The following is a 24,468-nucleotide window of genomic DNA, read 5'->3' on the forward strand; positions in this document are numbered from 1 at the left end:
GTCCATTAGCCTATGTCTTTTAATTGGGGAATTGAGTCCATTGATGTTAAGAGATATTAAGGAACAGTGATTGTTGCTTCCTGTTATTTTTGTTATTAGAGGTGGAATTATCTTTGTGTGGCTATCTTCTTTTGGATTTTTTGGAAGAGGGTTACTTTCTTGCTCTTTCTGGGGTATAATTCCCTCCTTGTATTGGAGCTTTCCTGCTATTATCCTTTGTAATGCTGGGTTTGTGGAAAGATATTGCTTAATTTGGTTTTGTCGTGGAATATCTTGGTTTCTCCGTCTATGGTAATTGAGAGTTTTGCTGGGTATAGTAGCCTGGGCTGGCATTTGTTATCTCTTAGGGTCTGTATGACATCTGTCCAGCATCTTCTAGCTTTTATAGTATCTGGTGAGAAGTCTGCTATAATTCTGATAGGTCTGCCTTTATATGTTACTTGGCCTTTTTCTCTTACTGCATTTAATATTCTTTCTTTGTTTTGTGCAGTTGGTGTTTTGATTATTATGTGACGGGAGGTATTTCTTTTCTGGTCTAGTCTATTTGGCGTTCTATAGGCTTCTTGTATGTTTATGGGCATCTCTTTCTTTAGATTAGGGAAGTTTTCTTCTATAATTTTGTTGAAGATATTTATTGGCCCTTTAAGTTGGGAATCTTCACTCTCATCTATACCTATTATCCTTAGGTTTGGTCTTCTCATTGTCTCCTGGATTTCCTTAAGGTTTTGTGTTAAGAACTTTTTGCATTTTGCATTTTCTTTGACAGTTGTGTTGATATTTTCTATGGTATCTTCTGCACCTGAGATTCTCTCTTCTGTCTCTTGTATTCTGTTGTTGATGCTTGCATCTATGACTCCTGATTTCTTTCCTAGGTTTTCTATCTCCAGGATAGTCTCCCTTTGTGATTTCTTGATTGTTTCTACTTCCATTTTTGTGTCCTGGATGGTTTTGTTCAATTCCTTTACCTGTTTGGTTGTGGTCTCTTGTAATTCTTTAAGGGATTTTTGTGTTTCCTCTTTAAAGGCTTCTACCTGTTTACCTGTGTTCTCAAATTCTTTGAGAGAGTTATTTATGTCCTTCTTAAAGTCCTCTATCATCATCATTAGAAGTGATTTTAAATCTGAATCTTGCTTTCCTGGTGATATGGGGAATTTAGGACTTTCTAGTGTGGGAGAACTAGGTTCTAATGATGCCAAGTACCCTGGGTTACTGATGCTTATGTTCTTGCGCTTGTCTTTCACCATCCGGATCTCCTTAGTGCTACCTGCCCTGTCTCTGACTGGAGTCTGTCTTTCCTATTATCTTGGTTGTATCAGAACTTTGTGGGGTGGGTGTTACTACTGGGGTTAGAGCTGGGGCCCAAGATCTGCTCAGTGCTCATGCGCAGGAAGGAACCAGTGCTCCGGGCCAGGAGTGACTTCTTAGATCCTAGTGGGTCCCAATTACTCCCTGTTTGGGGCTGGTGTTTCTTTCTCCTTACCTAAGATACTGTCCCGGTTAGAGCTCATGGGAGGCCAGCTTCTTCTGGGTTCTGTGAGATTGGGGGCAGAACTGCTGCCTGGGATCTGTTTAGTGCTTGGGCCCAGACCCAGGACAGTAAGTTATAATGGCTGACTTTATTTTAATTTATTATAGAGCTCAATATAGCACAAGGTACTTACATATGTGTTACTACTGTTTCTTGAGACAGAGCCTTACTGTGTAACTCAGGCTGACCTTGAATGTTGATATGCTACCTCTGCTTCCCAAGTGCTAGGATTGTAGTTGTGGACCACCATGCCCTGTGCTAAAATACATTTGATTAATGCTTTTCTTTTGGATAGTGGTTTTGCTTTTGGGGACCAGAGAGATGGTTCAGTGGGTAAAGTGCTTGCTGAGCAAGTCTGGTTATATGAGTTTAATCCCTGGATCACACAGTGGAAGAGTGACTCCTGAAAGTTGTCTTCTGACTTCCATGCTTGTGCACGCACATACATACAAATAATAAAATAAAAAATTAGAAAGAAATTTTCTTTTTTGGGTACTGGGGGTTGAACCTATGATTTCACTAAGCAAGTGTTCTATTGTTAAACAACCCCTTTAATTTATGGTTTTTTTTTTTTTTTTTAATGTTCTAAGTTGACTTAATAAACAAAAGATATATTCCAGAAATTGACAGATTTTAATTCTGATAGTTTAAAAACCTAAGTTAAAATCTTTTTAACAGTTTGCTCAAATCTTTATCTAATAATGCTTTTGTGTCATTTTTTTCTGAATATTGATTTTTATTATCAGTAAAATAGTAAATGAGCCATCAGAATAACTACTGCTGCCTATTTCCCTGGCCCTCTCATCTTGCTAGCTGTCCATCTTCTCCTTTTTTCCTTCTTTGTGCCTGTCATTTAAGGCCAAAGCATTTTAGGAAAATTTCAAATAAATCTTGTTTATTTGTTGTGTCTCTCTGTAGTTTTTACCAGTTTAGATACTAAACCTAACAATATTGCTTATTAATTCATTTAAAAGCAACAATTATAACCTACATGTTAGCAGAAAAGCATATTTGTTTTTATTGAGACAGGATCACACTGGTAAGTACTACCTGGCATGGTACTCACTGTGTAGACCAGGCTGGCTTTGTGCTCTTGACAGTCCTCCTATCTCTGTCTCTCACTTCTGAGCGCTGGGATTATAGGCATGTACCACCACACCCATTTTGGGGGTTGGGGTAAAGGGATCAAGCCCAGGGTTTCATGCATGGTAGGCAAGCAGTCTACCAACCTAGCTATATCCCTGGTCATAAATGTCATTCTTTATCATCATGAATATAAGAAAAAAAATTTCTTATATTAAAAGAAATTTTAAGAATTACATTGTTTAAGATTTCACAAACTCTTTGCTGTCTGGTAATAACTGATCTTTTTTGTTATTTTGTTTTGTTTTTAAAAATATGTGGCATGAGCCAGGCAGTGGTGGCACACACCTTTAATCCCAGCACTTGGGAGGCAGAGGCAGATGGATTTCTGAGTTCGAGGCCAGCCTGGTCTACAGAGTGAGTTCCAAGACAGCCAGGGCTATACAGAGAAACCCTGTCTCAAAAAAACAAAAAACAAAACAACCCCCCCCCCATATGTGGTATGTAAACAAACTTAAATATGAATGGAACAGTTCCAGATGAGAGGGGAAAGGTAAATATTTGGGAGAAAAATTGTTAAGTTTATTTATTATGGAAAATTTCAGAGATTTTTGTCTAGATGCTTAGCATAGTAAAATATGAAGATGGAGCTGGAAGGTCTGAGGTAGTCATCAAAAGTTACCAGTTGTAGAGTGTGTGGGAGTGTGAAGGCAGAGGGAGTTACTGATACAGTTGTTAAAAATTACCCACATCATGTGAAGTGATGAGGGGCCCATTACTGTCACTCTCTGCAGGACTTGTTAGTTTCCTTTGGATTCACTCTAAGTCAGAGTTGATACATAGATTCCTTAAGAGGTGGCTTTTCCGTACAGTGCTATGAAAAGCCAGAGAAGCAGGTAAATTTTAAAAATGTGTATTTTTAAAGTGATATGAAATCTTAAGATGGGTAAGGAAAGAAGTGGAGACGCTGAAGGGCTCGTGTTGCTGAAAGTTAAAAGCAAGGCTGGAAACATTCTTCAAAGGCCCCTGAAGTCAGAGCCGTGTCTCTTTTATTTCCCAGGACAGGTTTTATATTCTCTTACACATAGCAAATACTAACTAGATCTCTGACAAATGCAGGAAAGCTGTGTATATTTATATGTATTTATATTGTATATTTTTTTCTCCTTATAAATTCTTTAAAAGTCTGCTTTTGGTAGTTAATGATATGATTATTATAAATTACTTATTTTTCTAGGCCAAATAGAATAATGAGACTTCGCTTCAACCATTTTGCTACAGAATGTAGCTGGGACCATTTATATGTTTATGATGGGGACTCAATTTACGCACCTCTGATTGCTGCCTTTAGGTAAGCCCAGCCATTATCTGATCTCTGAATATAAGTATGTCTCCAGGATGGAGTCTATGCTGCATTTACTTTTATTATTCAGTAACATTTCTCTCATGGAGTAAGTATTAGTTCTGTCCCTGGTGAGCTACAACTCACTTGGTTTTTATGTACTGGGTCATTTTCTGTGTATGCTACTATGTAGCCAAGGCTAGTCTTAAAAAATGTAGTCATTAAAAAAGTTTTAGACTATATTCAATAATATTTCTGAGACAGATTTAAATTGGAAACTATGCCTATCTTGTTCTTGTATATATTTTATTCCATAGGTCCTTAGGAATAACTTTTTGAATAAGTATATAGTTCTCTTACTTTGTGTATATGTAGTATTAGGATAGGAAAATCTTTCTGGAAGACTATTTGTAAATTGGACAATGGTTACCTGTTGAGAATAAGGAACTTGCTAGTTTTGTTTTATAAATCCATCCCCAATACATCTGTATTAGTAATTTAAAGTAATGCAGTTTTGTCAGTTATATGGGTTGCACTGAATTTTTGCTATGACCAAGTCAACTTATAGAAGAAAAGACTTATTTGGGCTTACAGTTTCACAGGAATAGGAGTCCATGATGATGGAGCAGAGGTAGCAGGGGTAGATAGTGAAAGTAGCTCATATCTTGAACTGCAAGCAGGAGGCAGAGAGGGCATATCGGGCTGGCAGGAGGTTTTGAAATCTCAAGCCTAACCCCAGTGACACTCCTTTTCCACCAAGGCTACACCTCCTAATTCTTCCCAAATAGCTGCCAAATGAGGGCTAAGTATTCAGATACATAAGACCTAGGGGGTCTCACACAAACTACCACAGGGACTCACCTTTAATACAGGCTGGGTTTTCATAGGCTTGGGGCCAGGGTTCTGCCTGTGTGCTGCTGACTGCTGTGAGCTGAAGAACTTCCCTGCTATATAATATCTCCCTTGGATGATGGGCTGGAATTTCTGAAACTAAAATACATCTTTTTTTTTCCCCCCATAAATTTTGATGTTTATTTTTTTGAGGCAGAATCTCATGTAGGCTAGACTGGACTTAAATTCAGTGAACCCAGTGATTACCTTGAATCCACCTCCCCATGTGCTTCCTTTCCTATTGGCTTATAAGCTGTTTTTATCAGATGTTTTGCCATTAAGTATTGACTAATATATTAGCAAATTTATGTAGTACAGTTGGTAAAGTCAGGTTGTGCCTCATATATATTCAGAGATTTCATGTTAGAGACGGTTATACTGAGTTTCAGGTTTATGAAGAAAATACTTAGTTCTGTAATTTTTCAAAATGGTTCCAAGGCTAGATAGATTCTCCCCCCCCCCCCCCCCCCCCCCCAAATCTCATGGGTCTTTATGCTTGGGAAAGCATAAAGACTCATGAACCCTGTAGTACCTTCCTGTATCTCCAGCACTTGGATAGGGAAGAAGGGGCTAGATGAACAGATAGATTTCTAAAGTTCATTGGCCAGCCAGCTTAACTGAGGAAGGGTCTCAATCCTCTGAATGAGTGAATGAACGAACAAAAGAGGTTGAAGAGATGGCTTAGTGATTAAAAGTACTTGCTGTCCTTCCAGAGGACCCAGGATTGAGTGCCAGCACCCACATGGTAGCTCACAACCACCTGTATTCAATACCCCCTTCTGGCCTCTACGGGCAACAAACATAAACATACATACAGGCAAAACACCTATACATATCAAATGAAATAATAAAAAATATAAAGTGGACAGTGATAGAAGAAAGACACCCGGCCTGAACACATATGTGTATCATGTGCATGGGTGCCTGCACTAGCAAGTGTATGTAGCACACCACAAAAACACTCCAAATGTTGGTGGTCTTGAATATCTACCCTGTGACCTATGGATCTAATATAACTGGGGCACAACACAGAATCATCATAGACTTACTTAAATTATGAGATTTGTGTGTGTGTGATTGACGATAACATATCACAGTGTTGAAAGGTTGATCATACTTTTTAGTCTGTGCTTAGAATACGAAGTTGTGAGCAGCCTAGGGTAGGCAGTTGAACTGGCTGCAGCTTAGACTACATTTACATGTATTGATTTCCTTAGGGACAGGGATAGGGACATGGGTGGTGACTCACAGTAGCTTCTCTTCCTCACATGTCTTGTATGCTGAGCTTGATAGACTATGTTTGTGTTTATTTACTCCATATTATTAACATAAATGAGTTAATTTGTATACATGCCAAAGCTGTCACAGTTTGATTTTAAGGTGGATAGAAACAACTGCCCAAATGTCTTTTTGACAGTGAAGAAGCTGACCTGCCTTCTCCAGCTTCCTGTAGTTGTAGTTGGCAAACTTATCCATCCTACACATTTAAATTCTTCTATAAGAAGACTGTCAACACCTTCTAGCAGCACAGTGCTTTAAGCACTTTTCATGCTCTGCTGGTTGGTCCTTGCTGTGCTGCTGTGAGCTAGACTGGATTTCTCTCATTATCCAGATGAAGAAATCAAGACTTGGAAATGTCAGTGACTTTCCAGGATATGTGGATGGATAGAATCTCAGGTCTACCTTTTCCTCAAATCTGTGCTAGACTAGGAGAGTACAGTATTTCCCATATGTGATTAAAATCCTTAATCCTTTCCTATGACCATTTAATAATATTGCATGTTACATACCTGTTTCTAGGTGGCCTTACTCTTTCTTTCCCTATGCCCATGTAAGTCTCTCTCTCTCTCTCTCTCTCTCTCTCTCTCTCTCTCTCTCTCTGTGTGTCTTTTTATGTTTCTCATGTTTTTTGTTTGTATTTTTTATTTACTGAATACATAGTAGAAAATGTGTCAGTGTTTTCTAAGCCCTAGAGTACTGTCAGAATCTTAAGAGTTCCTATGTTCTGTCTTTATACTAACGAACGTAGCTCATTGTTAAATTGCTTACTGTACAAGCATGGAGATCTGAGTTTAGATCTCCAGGACTCACATAAAAATCCAGGTGTGATTTGTGAGCCTGTGGTTACAGTGTGAGGGGGGTGGAGACAAGAGAATTCCTGGAACTTGCTGGCCAGCCAGTATAGCTGATCAGTGAGCTCAGGTTCAGTGAAAGATCCTACTGCCCAAAATGAGGTGGCTGTGCTGTGGCACATGCATATAATTCCAGCACTTAAGAGGTTCTCTGAGAATTCAAGGCCAGCCTGGTTTGCATAGTGAGTTCCAGTCCAACCAGTACTACATAGTGAGACTCTATCTCCAGAAGTTAAAAGGAAGGGAGTGATTGAAGAAGACCTCTGATGATGTTGTCTGCCTCTACAGGCACACTCACATATTGTCGCCTGCACACGTTGGTGTGGATAACATGCACACTCACATATTGTAGCCTTTCTTTTTTCTTTCTTTCTTTTTTTTTTTTTTTTTTTTTTTTTTTTTTTTTGGTTTTTCGAGACAGGGTTTCTCTGTGTAGTCCTGGCTGTCCTGGAACTCACTCTGTAGACTAAGCTGGCCTCGAACTCAGAAATCCCCCTGCCTCTGCCTCCCAAGTGCAGGGATTAAAGGCGTGCGCCACCACTGCCTGGCCATCCCATCCTCTTCTTATCGTCAGTCTGTTTATGTTCTCTTGCAGTCGCTCTTATGTGCATGTGCCTATGCTTACTTAGATGTCCAGGTCCACTAGGCCAGTTTTGCCTCCTACTCTACCTGTTGTCTTCATGAGCTCTTTGTTAGTCTTGCATACCTACAGATTTGTAATGACTCATTTAATCAACTCCCATAAATGAGCAATTACGTGATTTTTAATCAGTGGTAATCTCAGTGGTGCTGTAGTAGTATTTGTTTTCCTGTGTATATATGAGGAAGTATTTCTTATACAAAGAGAATTGCTAGGTCATAGCATTTAAGATGGTCACAGCCCTGAAGTAGGAATTTACCTGGTGTAATCTTGAGAAAAATTAGAGAACTAGGGATTGAGTGAGTGAAAGTAATAGAAGATAAGATGTTTATTCACTGAGTGAGGTTGTATGTATGGAGCAAATCACATGGCCTTTGCTACTGACTAAATGTGATTGGTGGTAGTAGTTGCAGTGAATTGATAATGGCAAAAAATTAAATAGGAGCAACTAAACATGAAAATGGTTACCATGGGAGTATATCATTAAATGAGCGAGACTGACAGTATAATATTCCTTACTGTTGGTAAAGTAAGGTGGGGGTAGACACTTCCATTCTATAATGAGGTTTCAAGTTATACACACAGACATATTTATGTGGAACTCACTATGTAGACCATGCTTGTCTTGAACTCACAGAGATCTGTCTGGGTCTGTCTCTCCAGTACTAGAATTAAAGACATGTGCCACCACTCCCAGCCTTAAAGTTAGCATATATCTTTTGTAAAACAAGGTGGTTTGGTATTGTGGGTCAAATGTCTTAAAAATAGTAGTCACTGATTCAATAAATCTTGAGTTCACATGAATTCATGGTATCCAGTACTTCAAATATTCCTAATAGGCTCTTACTGAGATTCTAGGGAGAGCCTTTGGAGCCTTCAGTAACAAGTACTTGTGTGTATTATAAACATGATGTGTGTTACCAGTTGAACAACGAAAATACATCTGAAAGCTAATAGTATAAGGATTATAAATTCACTTAACTTTTCTATTTTATTTATATAAAACATCTATAAAATATATTAAAAAGATAATATATGATGCATATTACAAAAATATGTAAAATATTTTCTTTCAACAGTACATATTTGACAATTGTCAATTCATAGAGTTTGTTAATAATGTAATCAAGAATATCATAAATTTATAGCAAAAACAAACAAACAAACAAAAAACTAAAGTCATTGATTTCAAATCCTTTTAGAAGCTGGGCATAGTAGCGCATGCCTATAATCCCAGTACTCAGGAGGTGGAGGCAGGCGGGTCTGTGGATGTGAGGCTAGCTAGAGTTATGTTTATACTGTGTGTTGGAACAAGAGTCGCAGGATTAACAATAACAGAATTAAGGAAGCCTGGCATACTCAGAGCTGTTCCTCAGCAGATCCAGAACTGACCTGACTCAGATTGAAAGCTGTATAGACAGATTCTGTTGAAATTGTTGTAATCTGGTCTGTATTTACATTTCAGTGGCCTCATTGTTCCTGAAAGAGATGGCAATGAGACGGCCCCTGAGGTCACTGTCACTTCAGGTTATGCACTGCTGCATTTTTTCAGTGATGCTGCTTATAATCTGACTGGATTTAATATCACTTACAAGTAAGATATTTAGATTTAATATTTGTGATACTATTCAAGACTTAATAACACTAATATATGGGGGGGAGGCTTACAGCTAGGCTCCTTGCTAAATATTAACATGGATTTTCTTATTTAAAGTTCTTTGAAGTATTCAGTGAGAAGTAGGCACTGTTTTTTCTCATTTCATAATTGAGGAAACAGGAGCTAAAAGGTTAAACAAATGTCAGCCCCAGTGGTTGGGGCCACAGCTCTTGTTCTTGTCACTGAGCATCTACTGGGAGAGAGACATTCTTCCTGCTGCTGGAAGAGAATTTAACAAAGACTAGTAGTGTCTCAGTAATAATCATCAGTAGAAGAAATCTATATTTTTAAACTATTGTAATAGTCTACTAATGCACCCTTATAAAAAGTCTGAATTATGTCATTTCAAATTGTGGCAATAGTGTTATCTTGTCATGTTATGAGATACTTAATCTCATACATGAAGTTAACTGTTCTTCTCCCTCTGAAATGAGTTGATAAAAGTTATTGAAGACCTTTAACTATATCACTGGAAAGTAATCTTAAATTCTGTTAATTCTTAGAATCTTTACAGAGAAATGTGTGCCGTGAATATTGGCAATTCATTGGATCCCTTTCCTTCCTCCACTTCCTAGCATGAGCTTGGCACTCTTGTAAAGCTCACTGCTAATGAGCTACCAGACAGAGGAGCATCCTGGTTGCCAGCCTCCAGCCAAGTCTCAGTGTTTGCACAAATCTCTATTGCTTTGTAATTTCTCTCACTCTCTGAGTTATTTATTCTTCCTCCTTCATATGCGAATCCAGCAAGGTTGATTTGATTTCCTTACTTGAGTCTTGGGCTCTAGCTACACAGAACTCAGTGAGCACACTTGGGCCAACTGGTAAGTCCTGTAGTCACACTTGAAATGAACTGAACTTAAACTGTAGGAGGAAGGTCTGCATTAGTTGAAATGTTGCTTAGTTGAAATTGTTGACTTAGTTTTCTCCTGTCTTTGTAGTTTTGACATGTGTCCGAATAATTGCTCAGGCCGAGGAGAGTGTAAGAGCAGTAACAGCAGCAGCACTGTTGAGTGTGAATGTTCTGAAAACTGGAAAGGGGAGTCGTGTGACATTCCTCACTGTACAGACAACTGTGGCTTTCCTCACCGAGGCATCTGTAATGCAAGCGACACCAGAGGGTGCTCCTGCTTCCCTCACTGGCAGGGTAGGAGCTGCCCTTTCAAAGTCCTTTCCTTCACAGAAAGTCCTAAGTTAGTGAACTCTAAGGGAGTTTATTTTAGCAGCTGTACGCCTTATGTTAGTCATGTATCAGAAGCATTTGAGCATTCACCTCCCTTTATTCAGATTCTTTAAAATTTACATATATGTGGTTGTTATTGATGTGCTTAGAATTGTGGAAAGGTTTGACAAATCCTTTGACATTCATGAAAATTAGGGAACATGGTCTGGTGTTAGAGAAGCAGAGAGGTGGAAAAGCGACAGTACCACTGTTTCCTACGAAAACTGGTTTGGGTTCAGAGAAGACCACCACCAGTTAGAATCTCACTGCTGTCATGTAGTGCCATTGCCCACATAACCAGGTACTAAGGAAGCTTAGGGAATTCTCTGAAGTCTTGAGGACACAGCCATCATTGGTTTAGTGATTTTCTTTCTATGCTTATCTCCTCAGGACCTTTTTATTTGGAAAGAAAGTGGTCCTTTAAATGTTTTCAGTTTGTCAGTTTAGTTGATATTAAGGAGTTAATAGTTGGCACGCTTGAATACTTTCTCTCTTTCAGGAGTCCCAGTAGAGGACAAAGTTCTCTCTTTGTCTCTTTCATCTCGTCAGCTCCTGGATTTACCAGAAGATCGATTTTGATCTGTCATTATATTTTAACCCTATTGTCTTTCCCACTTGAATTAATAGCCCCTTGGTCTGCCCTTTCCCCTAAATGCTGCTTAAGCAAGATTTTTACTACTAAAAAAGTTTAACTTGAATAATGCCGAATTATCAGAAAGTGTGTTATTAGAGAGTGATTATTTTTGGTCTGTATCTTGAGTAAATTAAAAACTCATGTTAGGTGCTAAGTAGATGGCTTCTTGGTTAAGAGCAGTGGTTGCTCTCAGAAGACTCAGGTTTGATCCCAGCATCCACTAGTAGCGCACAGTATCTGTAACTCCAGTTCCAGGGGATCCAATGCCCTTTTCTGACATCAATGGGTACCAAGCAGGCAAGTGGTACATAAGCATACATGCAAATTAAATACCTGTATGTGTAAACTAGTTTAAAACCCCACAAGTTAAAGATCTCTGTACTTAAATGCTAAAGGAAACATGATTCTTTAAATATTGTTTGCACTTATCTTAGAAGTTGGAATACTATAAACTTTTAGACTGCATTTTGTGAAGCTGTTTATTGTTGTTTTTTTTTTTTTTTTTTACTAGGTCCTGGATGTTCAATTCCTGTGCCAGCTAACCAGTCTTTTTGGACTCGAGAGGAATATTCTGATTTAAAGCTTCCCAGAGCTTCTCATAAAGCTGTGGTCAATGGAAATATAATGTGGATTGTTGGCGGATATATGTTCAACCATTCAGATTACAGCATGGTTTTAGCGTAAGTGGCTTTATAATTAAAACATTTTATTTATTATTACTGAGTGTATATAAGGGGGTATATGCAGTGGTGTACAAGTGGAGATCAAAGGACAACTTCATGGAGTTAGTTTTCTCTTTTCACCTGTGCATGAGTTTTGGGTATTTGGTTCAGGTTGCCAGGCTTGTAATGCTTTGCCCTTTGAGCCATTACCAGCTCTGAAAGTGGTGTTAAATGCTTCTGCAAGAAGCTTAGGTTTCCACCCTGAAAAACTACAGCGCAAAAATAATAAAAAAGCCAAGAAATCATAGGTAATTACTGAGAAAAATCTGTTTAAACTTTGGTAATATTCTTCTAAACTTTCTTGCTATATGTTGATGTTCTACAATTGAAAGCCCCCAAATAATTCATTGTCATAATAAGAATAATTTATCTTTTAAGATGCTTTCTCTGATATTTTGCTTTAGGTATAGAGTAAGTGATATAAATAGGGGTTCCTTTATCTTTTGATTTTATTAATAGTTTTCATATGTCAGATGGTTTCAGTCTATAGCTTACTAGTGTTATATGGCCTTCATCTAATAATTTCCAGGGTTTGAAGTCTTACTTTAAAGGTAGGATATACATTATCATATTAGAGTTAGTTTTAGAGAACAGATTCAAGAAGAGATTTATAAATACTTAACTTTTATGGCCTGGAAATTTTTTTCTGTTAGTGATTATGAAGTACTAGCATTCATCTTAAAATTAGTAGGACTATTAGGTAGTTTGGTATAGTATTTTTGTTAATGTTTTGTTTCTTTGAAGAGACAGTTTTAAAAGAAAGCATTTCATTAGGGGCTTATTTACAGTTTCAGAGAGTAAGTCTATGAACATGGCAGAAAGCATGGCAGCAGTCAGGCACAGCACTGGAGCCATAGCTGAGAGCTTGAATCTGATATCTACAGGCAAGTGGGAGGGAAGAAAGGCAAAGGGAGGGGAGAGAGAGAGAGAGAGAGAGAGAGAGAGAGAGAGAGAGAGAGAGAACAGGAAACAGACACAGTGGGCCTAGCATGGGCTTAGCATGGGCTTTTGAAACCTCTAATGGGCTTTTGAAACCTCTAAGGCCACTCCCAGTGACACACTCCTCCAACAAGATCACACCTCCTAATCCTTCCCAAAACAGTTCACCAATTAGAGACCAAGTGTTGATCCTACTGGGACCATTCTCAACCAAACCACCACATATAGTTTTTGAATCACCCCAGGTATAGTAATTAAAACACACAAAGTAATTTAGAACAGTGAAATAACTTTATAAAATTAATGAAAGCTCTAACACTCTAAAACAAGTTAAATGGCAGGAAAGTGATGTACAATATGAAAGAACAGTCTACTAGAGAAACTAGTAGAAATGAAATGATCAAGCTAGTAATTCTAAAATTTCAGAACAGAAGACAAAAGTGGACGGTCACACATACACAAACACAATTATACTGCTTGGCAAAAGGAATATTGAAAGAGGAATCTTTTAAATTATACAGAAAAATATAAGCATCAGTTTTTTAATCATTTATGTATCCTGCGTGTGTGCCCTAGTGCTTATGTGGTCAGAGAAAGACTTGGAGTGCCGCACTGTGCTCCCACCCTGTAGGTCAGATCACTCGGGTCACACCCAGGTCATCAGGCTGACAGCAGAGTGCTTTTCCTCTGTGAGCTATCTTGCTGGCCTAAGAAAAAAATTTAAAAACTACCTGTGATTAAAAAACCTTGAACACTATGTGTAAACAAACGAGAAACTAAATGGTAGCAAGAAAACAACATGGCTCTGTACTCCTGGGCACAGTGAACAACTGTGAGGCATTGAGTCGTGAGGCTTTTCTTTTTGCCTGTGTATTTTAAATTTACTGCTGAGCACATTTGCAAATTAGAAATACTGATAGGTACAAGAAGAAAAAAAGCCCTAAAAAAAAGATATAGGATGTAGCCCATGTGCAGGGCCTGTAGTTATATGTAGCATCTCAAAAGAATAAAGAAAAAATTTAAAGGTAAGATCTTCCAGAAAAGCTTGTGCTCTCTTTAGTCCAAGGATTTAGAAAGACAAAACTTAATAGTAATGTCTCTATGCCAGCCAGATACCGCAGAAATCTAGCCCTGGCCTGATCTGTGCTGGTAGAGCTAAGTGGAGAGCCTGGATGTCCATCCTTACCAGGACATAGTAAGGTGCCCCAACTATGAGGGTTAGTACCAGAGACACCAAGTAGTGATAGGGCTTTCAGATTCACCAGTTGGAAATATGGCTTCTGCCCATACAGTACCAGTAGAGACCATGTGGGGACTTCTACTGTCATTGACTTCTACTGTCAGCAATAGTAGTAGTAGTAATTAGTTGACCTTCTCCATCCCATGGGAGTGGTGTTAGAGAAGGCCTGAAATAGCAGAGGGTCTAGAGTCTCACAGTATAATATACAAAATCAGCCCAGTCAAGAGCTAATACAATCTCATTTTGAATGAGAAATCAAAGAGACAATGACTTTAGGGTGACACATATTAGAATTATCTGATAAGAAATTTAAAGGTGGCCATCTTAAAATGCTACAATGAGCAGCTGCACACATACAAAACAAATGAAAGAATAGAAAGTCTCACCAAAACAAATATAAGACATAACAGGATATCAGAGGTCAAGTTATGGCACTTGACCAGCTGGGCCTGACCCAGTCAATCCCTAGGACCCATATGGATGGAAGAAAGAACCAATTCTTGATGGTTGCCTTCTGATTACCTTGGCAAATATGTGGTCTTGCTCAAATAAATAAGAGTAATAATAATTATCAGAAAAAAATTTAAATGGAGGGCTTGGAAGATGGCTGAGAGGCTAAGAGCATTTATTTCCTCTTGCTCACAGCCAGCTGGGACTTCCATTCTAGAGTATCTAGATGCCCTCTTGTGGCCTCTACTGGCACTGCATGCACATGGTACACATATGAATGCAAGCAAAATGTTCATACACATAAGATAAAAATAAATAAATCTAAAAAGAGAATATCAGATGGAATTGTAAAATTGAAAAATTCTGCAATGAAAATAGAAATCCCAGTGCGTGGATTAGCATTGGCAGGATAGAGGCAAGAGCCAGCGAGTCTTCAGACAGACCATTAGAAATTCTACAGTCAGAACAATAGAGAAAACATTAAATCTTACATGAAAAAGAGGCCAGGGCCTGGTAGCAAACGGTTTTAATTTAAGCACCTGAGAGGGAGAGGTAGGCAAATCTCTCTGATTGGGGATTGGGGATAAAGGTGTGTGCCATGACACCCTGCCCGGAGTTAGCCTTCTCTACCCCCAAAATTTTTTAATTCATTCTTAATGCTGACACAATTAATCACAGACATTGTCTCACATACCTCAACGTACTCCAGGATGCAGCACCAGCCCATTGCTGAGGCTGTAGTTCAGTTGGTAGAAGACGTGCTTAGCATACATGAAACTGGATTTCATCCTTAGTACTATGTAAAACTGGGTGTGGTTGTGCAACTTATAACTTCAGCGCCATGGAAGCAGAGGCAGGATGATCAGAATTTAAGGATCATTCTCGGTTATATAGGGAGTTTGAGGTTAAGCAGGAATACAGGAGGCCTGTCTCAAACAAATAGACAAGCAAACAAAACAACTTTAAAAACCTGTTGCGATAGCCAAGCTGTGGGCCTAGTGCATGCTGGGATTGTGTTATATGTGGGCCTAGTGTGTGCTGAGATTGTGTTATATGTGGGCCTAGTATGTGCTGAGATTGTGTTATATGTGGGCCTAGTGTGTGCTGAGATTGTGTTATATGTGGGCCTAGTGTGTGCTGAGATTGTGTTATATGTGGGCCTAGTGTGTGCTGAGATTGTGGTCTGTGTCATCATGCCTGTTGTTGTGGCTTGAGTGAGAGTGAACTCCATAGGCTGAGGGTTTTGAATCCTGGTGTCCATCTGTGTCATGTCATCCCCACACAGAAGTCCACACCAGGCCAATCACATCCTCTGCCTACTGCTTGTGGGTCAGATGTGAGCTGTCAGCTGCTGCTCCAGTGTCATGCCTGCCTGCTGCCATGCTCCAGCCATGATGGTTAGGGACTAACTCTATGAAACTGTAAGCAAGTTCCCAATTAAATGCTTTCTTTCATAAGTTGCCTTGGTTATGGTGTCTCTTCACAGCAATAGCACAGTAACTAAGAGACCTGGTTTCCCCCCTCCCACCACCCCCCAAGGAATAGGAAACTGTTTATTGACTCCTGCTTACCATTATTTACCATAAAGTAAACAATACAGTTGGATAACATGATACTGAAAGTTAATTTCCTGTTTTCTGTTGTAACCCAAGTTCTGAAGAGGTGAAGCCTCATAGCAAGCTGTGAGTCAGGGTAGAGACAAAGCACGCAGGTCAGCGTCTGCTCTACCAGATTCTGTTCAGCAGTCTAAAGTTGCTGTCATTTTGACTCCTGGGACTGCATTTTCATTACTATCTTAGATATTCCCTGGGTCATCACCTTTTAGTGCACATATGACAACTCTAACAGATTGGCTGACTACTTAGCTAATTAAAGCAACCTAGAGTTTGTCTGACTTCCTTTTCTAAGCGGGGAGTTGGTATTGACAACATTTTGTAAATAAACTACTATATTTTTATGATGTATATAAATTTGATGTGGCTGCTTTTAAATCATTCAACCTAACAGAATCATCTGTTTGGAAAGATTGTAGTTTCAAGAGAATTTCTGCTGAACCTGAAATGATTCATAATGATGGATCTGAAGAACGTGGGTTATCACCTACAGTTTTTGTTTTAGTTGACATTTGTACTTTAAGATTTTTCTTTATGTATATGTGTGTGCATTTGTGTGACTATACACCATGTGTATGTGGTGCTCAAGGAGACCTGAAGGACTCTGGAGTTGGAGTTACGTTACAGGGAGTTATGAGTGCTAGGAATGGAAGCTGGGTACACTGGGAAATCAAAAGGTGCTTCTAATTACTGAGGCATCCTGCCAGCCCCTTGATTTATTAAAAAACAAAAAACACTAGTTACATAAGTATTTTATGCCTACACACATACACACACAAAGGATCCATAATAGTTCTTCTGTATTCCAGTTAAATATAAGTTCTTAAGGGCTAGAGAGGTGGCTCAACAGTTAAGAATGCTTGCTTGTTCTTCCAGAGGACCCAAGTTTGGTTCTTAGTACATACATCAGGCAATTCACAACTACCCATATCTCCAGCACCAGGAAGAACCAATGCCTATGGCCCATGCAAGCACCAGCACACATATGCTCCACAAACATATATATATGTCTTGCCTACATGCATATGTATGTACCACATGCAAGCAATTCCAGAAGAGGGCATTGGATCCCTGAAACTGGAGTCCCAGTTAGCTGTGAGCCTGTCATGTGGGTGTGGGATCTGAATCCAGATTCTCTGGAAGATCAACAAGGGTTTTTATCTGTGAGCCATCTCTTTAGCCCACGTGTTTCTCTCGTGAAGCAAGAAGCCTAGGAATTATTTCCATATTTCACAGCCTGTATCATAACTTCATGTCAGTTTTTAGCAACTCCTTTTTTTTTTTTTTTTTTGGTTTTTCAAGACAGGGTTTCTCTGTGTAACCCTGGCTGTCCTGGAACTCACTCTGTAGACCAGGCTGGCCTCGAACTCAGAAATCCGCCTGCCTCTGCCTCCCAAGTGCTGGGATTAAAGGCGTTTGCCACCACCGCCTGACATTACCAACTCCTTCAACAAATACATGTTATATTTATTTATCTTTATGTTTAGCCTGCTACTGTTTTCTACTTAGTCTCTTGCAGTGGCATTCTGTGAGGTTTATGTTTCTATTGCTTTTAATTTATATGTAAAGGTGAATGGGAAAATATTTAAAAGTCACAAATCCCATCATTTACTATATTCTTAAAAGCCATGGTTAGCCAGGCTTGATTGTGCATACCTGTACTCCCAGGTCTCTGAAAGCTCAGTAAGGAGGACAGTGAGTTAGAAAATAGTGCCACCCTGTGGCACTATTACACACACATAGAAAAGCCCCCATTAATACCATCCATTAGATATAATGGTCCTATATGACTATCAGCCACTGTCTGTCCTCTGTGCTGCGCTAACTGTCTTCTTCCTCTGCCCGTGAAGCACATGTGCATCCCAGCTCCAAGTGCTTTTGCACTGGTGTCCTTCTATCTAGATGCCTTCTTACTGTATCTGAGGATATTTCTCATCCTCTTTATAGTTTAATCTAATTGTCTCATGAAGAGATCTTTCCTGCCCATCTGGTTCAGACAGGTTCTCCCTGTTTTTTTTTTTTTTTTTTTAATAGTTCTAAATTCCTTTCAAGAACTTTTGCTTATTTTAGATTCCATGAGTGCCTATGTGTACCTGTTGTTGCTCATGCTTATTGTCTGGGCTTAATTTACTCTCAGCTCTGGATGTAGTTCACAGAAGGTGCTCAGGGGAGCACTCACAGCCTTCTCACCTCACACGTGCTATAGATATATGTATTAATGCCACGTTTGCTTGTGAGCCATGTTTATGTTTTATAAAGATTAAAACATCTTTTCTGTGTGTACTCTATCAAAACATGTTAGGGCTTTATATATATTTTAATACAGATATTGGTGTTCTTGCTTTACTAATTTTCATGGAATTTTAGTGAATATTAGTATTTTAGATAGGAAGACCTGTCTCAAAATGTAGCTCAGCTGGTAGAGCGCCTGCCTAGCATATAGCAAGCCCTGGATTCAATCTCCAGCACCTCATAAGTGGGGCATAGTGCTTATGCTGTCATCTCAGCACTCTGGAGGTAGAGAAAAGAGAATCTGGAGTTCTAGGTTAACTTTGGCTATATAACAAGTTCAGAATCAGCCTGGGCTACATGACATCCTGCCTCAAAATCAAACACCAAGTCAAAAAGCTCATATCTTGATCCAAAAGAAGAAGGTAGAGAGAGTACACTGGGAAAGTCTTTTGAAACCTCCAAGCTAACTCGTAGTGACAGACACACCTCCTTAACAGGGCCATAAACTCGAATCCTTCCCAAATAGTCCAGCAACTGGAGCCCTGTTCCTTCAATGATAGGAATCTATGCAGGCCATTCTCATTCAAACTACCACAGTAGGCTTTCTTTAAAAATATTTTAATTGATTGTGATTATTCAGTAATTCATGAATAAGCATGAGCTACATGGCAAGACTATAAACTATTATATTTTTAAAAGATTTCTTTATCTTCTGTATATGTGAGTACACTGTAGCTATCTTCAGACACACCAGAAGAGAGCATCAAAACCCATTACAGATGGTTGTGAGCCACCATGTGGTTGCTGGGAATTGAACTCAGGACCTTTGGAAGAGCAGTCAGTTCTTTTAACCACTGAGCCATCCCTTCAGCCCTTTATAAATTATTATTATATTTATAAAATATAAATCCATGAGTCTGTGCAGCTCTGTCGTGCATATGGATGGATGCCAGAGGTCAGCATCAGGTGTTTTCCTCTATTGTTTGGCCTTTGCTGTTTGGAGACAAATCTGTCACTTAACTTGGACCTCATTTTAGATAGACTGGCTGGCAGCAGGCCCCGTGGGATCTGCCTGTCTGCACCCTTCCACCACTGGGACTGCAGTTGCAGAGAGGTGACTCCACACTCATATTTTGTATGGGTACTAAGGACCTGAAATTAGATCCTCGTATGTGCTCAGCAGACACTTTACTCTCTGAGCATTGCGTTCAGAATGCTGAAAATATTTTTTATTTTTACTAATTTTGTATTTTAGAATTTTAAGTGCATTTACAGTATGATTGAAATGTTATAGTTATAGCTTCTTTATACAAAAGATTAAATCAAAAGAAATACTGATAATTTTCTTTAAAAATATTCATTCATTGGAAATTTCATATGTATATTTATATTTATTTATCTATCTATATATAAAATGATCTTGATAATTTCTAGTCCAAATTCTCCCTTCTACTCCCTCTAGATCTCCTCAATGTGTGCACATGCTTTGTTCACACATGTTGGTTCTCTTATTCCACCATGTAGTCCAAGGGATAGAATTCAGGTAGTCAGACCTGTGTAGGAGGCACTTTTACTCATTGAGCCATCTTTCCTGCTCAGTTATTTTTCTTTTAATTATTATTCCCTTTTCAATACTTACCTTCAGTTTGTCATTATTAAATGAGTAAAAGTTAGTGTGAGCTATTAAGATTAAATCAAATGTCAGGTGGCTTAGATTTTTATTTAGAAGAGGTTTGTAGTAAACTACTGAAACTTCCAGTAGATGTTTGTCGTATCCTAGGGTGATGTAGTCGACTTCCTTATTTTGAGTTTTCACATGCTCAGTGGGGTCTAGGTATAAGGTATGTTTGCCAGAGAAGCATGTGCCTCCCTATAATCCCTGGTTGATTTGTTGAAAATCTCTGAACTGGATTATATCATACTTAGAAGAATATAAGATGTTCTGTTTTGTCATGTAGGTGAAAATATGATCTGTTTATTTTGCAGATATGACCTGGTTTCTAGGGAATGGCTTCCACTAAACCATTCTGTGAACAGTGTGGTTGTAAGATATGGTCATTCTTTGGCATTACATAAGGTAAACTATCTGAACTCCTCACCAAGCAAGAACTTTAACACTTCCTGTTGCTTTATGTCATTGAATACTCCAGCTTTGGTTTTAATTGGTATAAATTTTGTTTGATGTGATGAGGGTATATAATTCATGAAGTTGTAATTGGAAATTGAAGTTAGAACTACTTTAATCCATGGTATTGTACTTTGATACTATCTATAATCACAGTGGAGATGGTTAACAGTGAAGATTATGTAGTGTCAGTGAGCCTGTGCCCATTATCAAGTTTAGTCACATTGCGTGCAGTGTGACTGAGTAGCCATTGTCATCTCTTTATTGTGTGTGTATATTGTAGGATGAGGCAATTTTATTTTCCAAGTCATTTCGTTCTGTAATACATTTCATGTTGAGAAAGTGTTTGAGAGAAATGAAGGATTGACTTGTTTTAGTTTGTCTTTTCTCTGTGCTGTTCCTAGTAATTCACTGAAAAGCCCATTGTACTCACACTTCATAAGCTGGGGCTAATAACGAGATTGTGAACCAGTCAGTTTCTTTTTTCTAGTAGTAATTCTTAAAAGATGTATTTATTTTAATTTTATGTATGTGGGTGTTTTGCCAGCAGGGGTGTCTGTGCATGTTGTTCCTCTGGAGGCATCAGAACCCCAGGAACTGGAGTTATAGGTGGCTGTTAGCTGCTATGTGGATGCTAGGAACCAAACCCTGATCCTCTGCAAGAGCAGCAAATCTTAACTACTATGTCTCCAGCCCTAGAGTTGATTTCTTAATGGTTGTAAAACATCCTGTTTACATCTTTCTTATAGGATAAAATCTACATGTATGGAGGAAAAATTGATTCAACAGGGAATGTGACCAATGAGCTGAGAGTATTTCATATTCATAATGAATCATGGGTGTTGTTAACCCCCAAAGCTAAGGATCAGTATGCAGTGGTTGGACACTCAGCACACATTGTTACACTGGCATCTGGCCGTGTGGTCATGTTGGTCATCTTCGGTCATTGCCCACTCTATGGATATATAAGCATTGTGCAGGAATATGACTTGGGTATGTATTTTTTCCAGTGGAGGCATCTTGAATATAAGATTAAAAATCCTTACCCTTATTATTAGGACACTATAACAAAATTCAGCATGGCCTTGATCCAGTATTTGATCTTGAAATGGTTCTATCAGGAGATAACTGGTGAGATTTAGGTTGTTGATGTCCCTGTGCAACAACTATTTCTTACTTGTCAAGGCCCCACTTCAGCTTGGGAAGGGTTCTGAGGAAGGGATGTCTGGGAGCGGGGAAAAAAAAACCCCAACTTGTAAAAAAAAAAAAAAAAAAAAAAACCACAAAAAGTCAAATTGTGGAGCCAAACTGGCAGCTGTATTGCATTAAGGAAAGCTGAGGGAAAATTAAAGATAAAATACTTATTTTATCTTTTAGTTTATATCAAGCAAGTCAAGCACTCATGGTCAACATTTGCACCCTCAAATTAAAAACAAAAGAGGGGGGAGATGTTGAGTCCAGCATGGTCCTGGTGGGGACAGAATGACATGGTTCCTGCCCCTGGGCCTCCATGAATGTCATGCCATGGGCAAAAGAAGGCTTGTTTGTATAATAATGTACATATTTTGTGTTCCTCTTTTGATGAATGTCCTCCCTGTTAATGTGAATGACTCCATGATAATTAGAGACAGCATGAATCCAGGAAGTAAATGCTGGGATACAGCCCTTAAGGCTGTGAAAAAGAACTCTAAAAACATAAGTTTGAAAATATATACTTTGTCAACTTTGCAAAAATATAAGGATGCAATATGAATTGTATGAGGAGCTTCACAGACCTAAAGGAACAAAAGCAGCTTCGCTGTGAGCCAGCTCATCAGAAAGATACGAAGGAAGCAGATAGGAGATGTAGGGAGTGTTGGTCACTGGAGGATCCCACCCAGCTGAGTGTTTGCTTAAAAAGCAGACGAAGTCCTAAGTTCAGGGTGGGCCTGGAACAGAGCTAGGTTGGGCCCAGATGTGGTAAAAATGGTAATTTTAGGGCAGGGTCTCTGAATTCTTTTGCAGTGTTAAAAGGAAATGTGTGCTTGTTGTCTCCCTAGGGTTGGAGTTCCAGGATGCTGATTCATAGGAAACCTGAAATAACTGGGCTTATGATCTGCAGGAGATGAGCTGTCCAAAAAATATTTTAGACTAGCAAAAGAGAACTGCTTGGAGAATTGTCTGCAGCAGAGAATAGCAAGAGAAAGCTGCCTAGAGAGCTGTCTGGATATCGTCAGAGAAAGCCAGTCAGAGAAAGAGGGGGCTGGGGGGAGAAGAGAGAGTGCAAGCGTGAGCACAGATCAGAGAGAAAGCAGACTGGAAAGCTGTCTCCAGCTGCCAGCTCAGACCCACAATTTGACTTTTTTATTTTTTATTTTTTTTTGACAAGTTGTTTTTCCCCCCTGCTCCCAGATACCCCTTCCTCAGAACCCTTCCCAAGCAGAGGTTGAGCCTTGCTTATTGTCAGCTTGCAAGGAGCCAACGACAGCACTAAATGCTTTAGATATCAAAATAAGCATAATGCAAAACAACAAGCACTCTAAAATGATTCTGGATAGTCCTTTAAATATTAGGCCATCACAGTGTTATTTTACCTTAGTGTATAATCTTGTGTTACAGTTTATTGTTTTTCATTCTATAATAGGAATGTCAGTTAGAATTGAAATTTTGATAAAGTAGTCCTGTAAATCATAAGGAGTCACTGAAGATCATGGGAAATTAAATGACTGTTTAAGAGAACTTTGAATCTTTAAGCTTTAAAGTTTGTTTTAAAAATCTGAATCTTGCCGGGCAGTGATGGCGCACGCCTTTAATCCCTGCACTTGGGAGGCAGAGGCAGGTGGATTTCTGAGTTCGAGGCCAGCCTGGTCTACAGAGTGAGTTCCAGGACAGCCAGGGCTACACAGAGCAACCCTGTCTCAAAAAACAAAACAAAACAAAAAAAATTATAAAAATCTGAATCTTGCTAGTGTGGTGGCACATATCTTTGATCCCCGCACTCAGGAGGCAGAGGCAAGTGTATCTCTGTGAGTTTGAGGCCGTCCTGGTCTACAGAGTGAGTTCTAGTACAGCTAGGGTACACAGAGAAACCTTATCTTAACAAAACAAAAATATAATCTTTAAAAACTTATTCTTTGAAAATTTCATACTGTATACAGTATGTCTTGTTCATACCCACCACTGTTCCTCCCATCCAGCTCCCCTAGGCTCTTCCCAGTGAACCTTCTTCCCAGCTTGAAGGCCTCCCTTGTGGGGTGAGGGTTAACACACTAAGCTCAGTTAGTGCTGATCATGTGCAGGCTTGCCTAGATGATCTTCTTTATAAATAAGATAAAAGTATATCCTGAACATTCTTCTTTTGCTCTAAGGTGTTTAGACTTTAAACTAATGTTTAAATCATTTATTATTTCATAAAAATAGGAACATTGACTTTAACTATTGTCTCTTTTCCAGAAAAGAACACATGGAGTATATTACAAACTCAGGGTGCTCTTGTGCAAGGGGGTTATGGCCACAGCAGTGTTTATGACCACAGGACCAAGGCTCTATATGTTCATGGTGGCTACAAGGCTTTCAGCGCCAACAAATACCGTCTTGCAGATGACCTCTACAGATATGATGTGGACACTCAGATGTGGTGGGTGTTTTCCTAGAGCTTTCCCTTAATGGTATAGAATCTGCAGAGACAATTGATTGAAATATACTGTGCTATGGTTTGACCTTTGTTCATCATTGTATGTAACAAAGTTAGGAGATAAATATAATAATAGAGTTAAGGTAATTAATTGTGTTGTTGCTGTCTGTTAGCTTTTCTGTTCTTAGGATTGTAGAAAGTGTTTTAGACTGATTTCAGTTCTCATCCACTGAACTGTAGTATAGATTTCCTCTCTTCAGAATTTTTAGCAGTAAAAGTTGTGCTGATTTTATCCATACTTAAAAAGCATATCCTTTCTTTTTCCTTTTTGGTGTTGGGGATCAAACCCAAGACCTTGCACATGAATGGGCTATACCAACTTATTCATTTAAATCATCAAACACGATG

General features: G+C 38.9%; 1 protein-coding gene across 6 annotated transcripts in view; it reads left to right on the forward strand.

Annotated features, from left to right (window-relative positions):
• Atrn (attractin) overlaps positions 1 to 24,468 on the forward strand; it is a 125,370-nt gene that overhangs the window by 28,408 nt on the left and 72,494 nt on the right. For all 6 annotated transcript variants that reach the window (XR_013108812.1, XR_013108813.1, XM_034496592.2 and 3 more), the window contains exons 3-9: positions 3,849 to 3,962; positions 9,082 to 9,210; positions 10,212 to 10,417; positions 11,638 to 11,806; positions 20,309 to 20,399; positions 21,197 to 21,440; positions 23,880 to 24,063. Coding sequence is in view for 4 of the 6 variants with exons in the window: in XM_034496592.2 (XP_034352483.1) it covers positions 3,849 to 3,962; positions 9,082 to 9,210; positions 10,212 to 10,417; positions 11,638 to 11,806; positions 20,309 to 20,399; positions 21,197 to 21,440; positions 23,880 to 24,063 (1,137 nt within the window). In the remaining 2 variants the exon portion in view is untranslated. The remainder of the gene's footprint in view (positions 1 to 3,848; positions 3,963 to 9,081; positions 9,211 to 10,211; positions 10,418 to 11,637; positions 11,807 to 20,308; positions 20,400 to 21,196; positions 21,441 to 23,879; positions 24,064 to 24,468) is intronic.

The sequence above is a fragment of the Arvicanthis niloticus genome, chromosome 2 (assembly GCF_011762505.2).
Source record: "Arvicanthis niloticus isolate mArvNil1 chromosome 2, mArvNil1.pat.X, whole genome shotgun sequence".
NCBI lineage: Eukaryota > Metazoa > Chordata > Mammalia > Rodentia > Muridae > Arvicanthis > Arvicanthis niloticus.